At 48.0% G+C, this 4660-nt stretch overlaps 1 protein-coding gene across 1 annotated transcript in view; it reads left to right on the top strand.

Moving 5' to 3' along the window:
- Nucleotides 1-2242: 2242 nt before the first annotated feature.
- Ncapd2 (non-SMC condensin I complex subunit D2) overlaps nt 2243-4660 on the top strand; it is a 22846-nt gene continuing 20428 nt past the window's right edge. The window contains exons 1-2 of the mRNA XM_029478268.1: nt 2243-2276; nt 4466-4541. Of these exons, the coding sequence (XP_029334128.1) occupies nt 2243-2276; nt 4466-4541 (110 nt within the window). The remainder of the gene's footprint in view (nt 2277-4465; nt 4542-4660) is intronic.

The following is a 4660-nucleotide window of genomic DNA, read 5'->3' as shown; positions in this document are numbered from 1 at the left end:
CATCTCAGACTGGTCTTGCCTGGCTTCATCTCCCTTGTAACAGGTTTGTGCCCCCAAGCTTGCCCCGGGCACATTACTATTCTCTCCACAAATAAAACCGAAAGAGTCAAGAGAGCATAGTAATCCTTCAGAAACCAGGAAGCGCGACCTACCCAGGATTCCAATGTTGTCGTAGACGCCAAACAGAGCCCTCTTCTCGTTCCAGCGATCAACCACTTTGGGAGGTGGAAGAGTGAGCCTTACATGGGCCAACCGTGGGACNCCTAGGGACGGACAGGAGAAGCATGAATCAGCACTGCCCAGTGACAAGCCTTTAGCCGGCCGTCCTACTACACTTTTAGTCACTTACCCAGAGAGAAGCTTCGGCATGCCGAGGGCATCCAGCCCCACAGTCTCCTACTTGCCGCCCAAGGGACACTCCCTGCCATTCCTCTAGCCTGTCCGCCTCAGTAGCGGCAGCAAACCAGCCGGAAAAATGGGGAGCGGGTGTGAATTCCAAAGCTAAGACACAGATTACAATCCCAAGCGGGACTCACACGGTAGTGACAGTAAGAGGAGCCATTTTGGGCCTTACCCAGGTAGCTTAGGGAGCCAACCCAAGGTGGCTCGCACTGCCACAAGCCCCGCCCTCGAAGTTCCGGCCTGTGCGGTGTGTCCGGACAAGTACTTCCGGTTTAGCCCCTGGAAGTAAGGGATCGCTGCGGTCTGTTTGTTGTCGCAGGAAAGGACGCCCCCAAACCGAAATCCCGTTAAAATAAGCCCTCTCCTGTCCCCTTGGGCGTCCTCAACTGTGAGGGAAGTGGAGGACGGGAGCCCGGCGCTACGGCAAGCTGAGTTTTTCTGGGGCAGTATATTCCCGGAGTGTACAGGGCTGGGCGCCACGTGGTTAAAAGCTGGACTGATTTAGGCGGCCCGCGGAGAGACAACGGGTGGCGATGCTTAGCCGACTACGGTAGAGATGCCGGGAAAGCGCAGACTCGGGGCCACNCCCCTCACCCGCTTGCCCCGCCCCCGGGGCTGTGATTGGTCGGCTTCTCCAGCCTCCGTCGCGATTGGCCTCCTGGCAGCCGTTGTGGTTTGAACAGGGAATTGCGGGCTCCGCGAGCGCGACGCCTGGCTCTGAGGCGGGTCTCCGTCTCAGCCTGCCGCGGATTGGCCGAACGGTTCCTCCGCCAGCTTGAAAACCATCTCACTGTTTGGCGCGTATCGTGCCCTAGTGTTTTCTTCCTTCCTTTTTATCACGGGGCTCTCCGGTTGAAGAAGCGGCGGGTGAGGGGTGTCGCGGGGTCCAGGTAAGATGTGGCAGTGCGACGAAGCGGGGAGGGAAAGGTTGAGAAAAAGCAGGTCCAGGACGTGACGCAGCCTTTGCCGGAGTGCGGTCGGGAGCGACGGTCTGGTAGGGATGCCCTTGAGATCCAGTATGGCTGTGAGTCTGACAGATCAGAATCGGAATGTGTGGTGTGGGCAAAATCGCATAGCCTTACTACCCAATGTGTAAATTTGGTTGTTTCGTTCTGCACCCCATGAGACTGAAATCAGGCACAGGATAAGTAGAAGTTAATGTCCTTCCATTCCATTGATTGGGCTGGAACCCCAATGCTCAGTAAAATATTTTTTAAGGATTTTTTTTTCACTTTAAAATAAAAGCAATAAGTCTGTATGTATACACTGATTGTCACTTAACAGTTCATTAGTATTGTCTTGTGTTGTGTTGTTGTTGTTGTTGAGATGTACTNCTTGCAGCCTCACTGCAGTCCTGGCTGGCATCAAACTCAGCAGTCCTCCTGCCTCAGCCTTCCAAATGTTGCCTTTATACGCATGTGCCACCACACCTGGCTATTGACTAGTTTTTAACCCTTGATTCTTTTGATCCCCAGAGCAACACCATTTTACAGAGGAGACCATGAGACTCAATGACTTATTGTCAGAATAATAAGAATTATGCTCACTTTATCTATTTATGTTGATTTAAAAAACTAATAGTGATACATTGTTTTAAAATATCATACAGTTAATATATTTGGAGTTATTTAAAATTTAAACCGAGAAAAACATATGTGTTTTCAGTATTGGTGTAGACAAACATCTACATAAGACTGTTCAATTGATTGTTGTGTTATATCAAACAACCTTTATAATACTCATTGTTATTGTTACAATATTTTATATATATTTTTATTTTGTATAATAACACTGCTTGTGGACGTTGTACATCGTGGTGCGGAGCCTAGTGCGCACCACGATGTACAACGTCCACAAGCAGAGTCCTGTGGGCGGTGCCAGTGTTTGCCTTGCCTGTTCTCAGAGAGCACTGTTTAGAAGCTAGGTTATGTTTCCAGGACGCTCAGGGAAGGAGAAACATAACTGCTGCAGCAGCACACAAGATACAGTCGCTTGTCACGTGAACATGCCGTGTGGGGAGACACAAGATACAGTCGCTTGTCACGTGAACATGCCGTGTGGGGAGACACAAGATACAGTCGCTTGTCACGTGAACATGCCGTGTGGGGAGACACAAGATACAGTCGCTTGTCACGTGAACATGCCGTGTGGGGAGACACGTTTGAGAGGCCTGTTGCTAGATGATTCGTTAATATGGAAACATTAAGAGTATGTGTGCACACGTTTTAACGGTATAGCTTATAAATGCTTAATGTTGGCTGTGTATATTATAGCCTATTGCTTCTAGGGCTTGGTGAATAAAATAACATGGGATTGAANCAAGAGGAAGAGAAGGGCTGGGGATGTAGCTCAACTGGTACCATGCTTACCTAGTGTGTACAAAGTGAAGCTTTGGAGTTTTCAGTCCTCCTGCCTCAGCCTCTCTTAGTATCTGGGAGCAACAGTGATTCTCTCTGGTGCCTAGAGCTTCGGTTTTTTCAAATCCTTCTCCCCTAAAATGAGCTAGAACTCACCAAGTATTNTTGACTCCAGGACTTGGCCAGGAAAATAGAAGGTAATGCTGGGCCATCCTGTAGTGTGAGGAAGAAAGCTCATTTCTGGGGCACCGATTCCTGGATTGGAAGGAGATAGGAAGAAGCACGGCCCAGAAACAGTCCTTGGTTTTTGGTGGTTTGGTTTTGTTTTTTGTTTTTTCTGAGACAACNGTTCCTCCATGTAGCCCTGGCTGTCCTGGAACTCACTCTGTAGACCAGGCCTTGAACTCACAGACATCCACATGCCTCTGCCTCTTGAGTGCTGTGATTAAAGGCGTGTGCCACTACCACCTGATGAAACATTCCATAATTTTATGAGAGAAATGTGAGTATGACTAAAGTACATGATACTTGTGTATGAAAATGTAATGAGCCAGGTGTGGTGGTACATGCCTTTAAAGCCAGCTCTTGGAAAGCCAGAGGCAGGCAGACCTCTGTGGGTTCAAGGCCAGCCTGATTGACAGGGAAGCCTTGTCTTAACCCTTTCCATAAAAAGAAAATGTAACAAAGCCTACTTTATACAATGAGTGTGTGCTTATAAAGCTTTAAAGTAAGAGAGAACTGAGAGAAAGGGAGGAGAGGGGAAGCGTCCAGAGTGAGGCCAGGGCGAGGAGGGCCCTGTGGACAAGCATGGGGGGCTGGACCCAACCGCAGTAACAGGGGGTTTGCTAGAGCCTGTTCTAACACAGACAGGTAAACAGTTTAATTAATAATTAAGAGGGAAAGAGACCCCTGTCTTTTGAGGTAGGGCAGAGCAACCGTAAGGGACATTTGGGATCCTGTACCTGGTCACCTCAGCTCACCTCTTTCTTTCCCCTCCTTTTTTTGAGGCAGTCTCACTGTGTGACCCTGCTTCTGCCTCCTCGATGCTGGGATTAAAGGAACATACCAACACATCCACCTAGCCCTCAATCCATTCTCACACAGGATTCACATTAGCAGGTATAGAAACAGTAATGGAAATAGAAAACAACAATCTGGGAAATACCACAGTAATTAATATCTGTGTCCACAGGTGTTTGCCTTACCAAAAATGTGACTGAAGCATGATTTCACACTTCCTTTTCACACGTCATTTAACAGGATGCCTTCTAAGTCCTGTGTCATCAGGCAGTTTTGTTATTGTGTAGATGGTTGCTGTGTCACTGACTTTGTCATGTGTGCCATCCTTTGTTGACTGAAGTGTAGGAAGCAGTTGCGTGGAGCAGTGCAGAGATGCTGCCGAGTGCTCAGTTAGTGTTGGTGCTAAGGCCCTGCCACTTTGCTTGACCTATGGCTTTGCTTTTGTTTAAAGACAGGGTCTCTCTGTGGTAGCAACTCTTAGCTGTAGCCTCCTGAGTTGCTGAGGCTATGGCTATGTGCCATGACGTCAGACTCATCCGCCTTTTGATATAATGGATAGAATCTTCACTTTTGTGGTCACCTCGGTAAAACAAAAAGCAAAGATTCAGGAAACATGACAACTAAGTGCCTTCTGGAAAAAAATAGAGTGTACCAAGAAATCCTGTCTTTCCTCCTTCATTTTCCAGCATTTCAGTCTGCCTTCCGAGCTCAGGGGCCCCTCGCCATACTGGAGCACTTTGATACAGTCTACAGCATTTTACAGTAAGTGAAATTCACAGCCGNTGCTTTGGAAAGAACTGGTGGCTTTTTCTCTTAATTTTTGCATGTGAGTTTTGAAATTACAAATTATGGGTTCACTGATACTTGGTTCTGGGTACTGA

Source organism: Mus caroli, chromosome 6 (genome assembly GCF_900094665.2).
Source record: "Mus caroli chromosome 6, CAROLI_EIJ_v1.1, whole genome shotgun sequence".
Lineage (NCBI taxonomy): Eukaryota > Metazoa > Chordata > Mammalia > Rodentia > Muridae > Mus > Mus caroli.
This window is presented reverse-complemented; position numbering and strand designations above follow the sequence as displayed.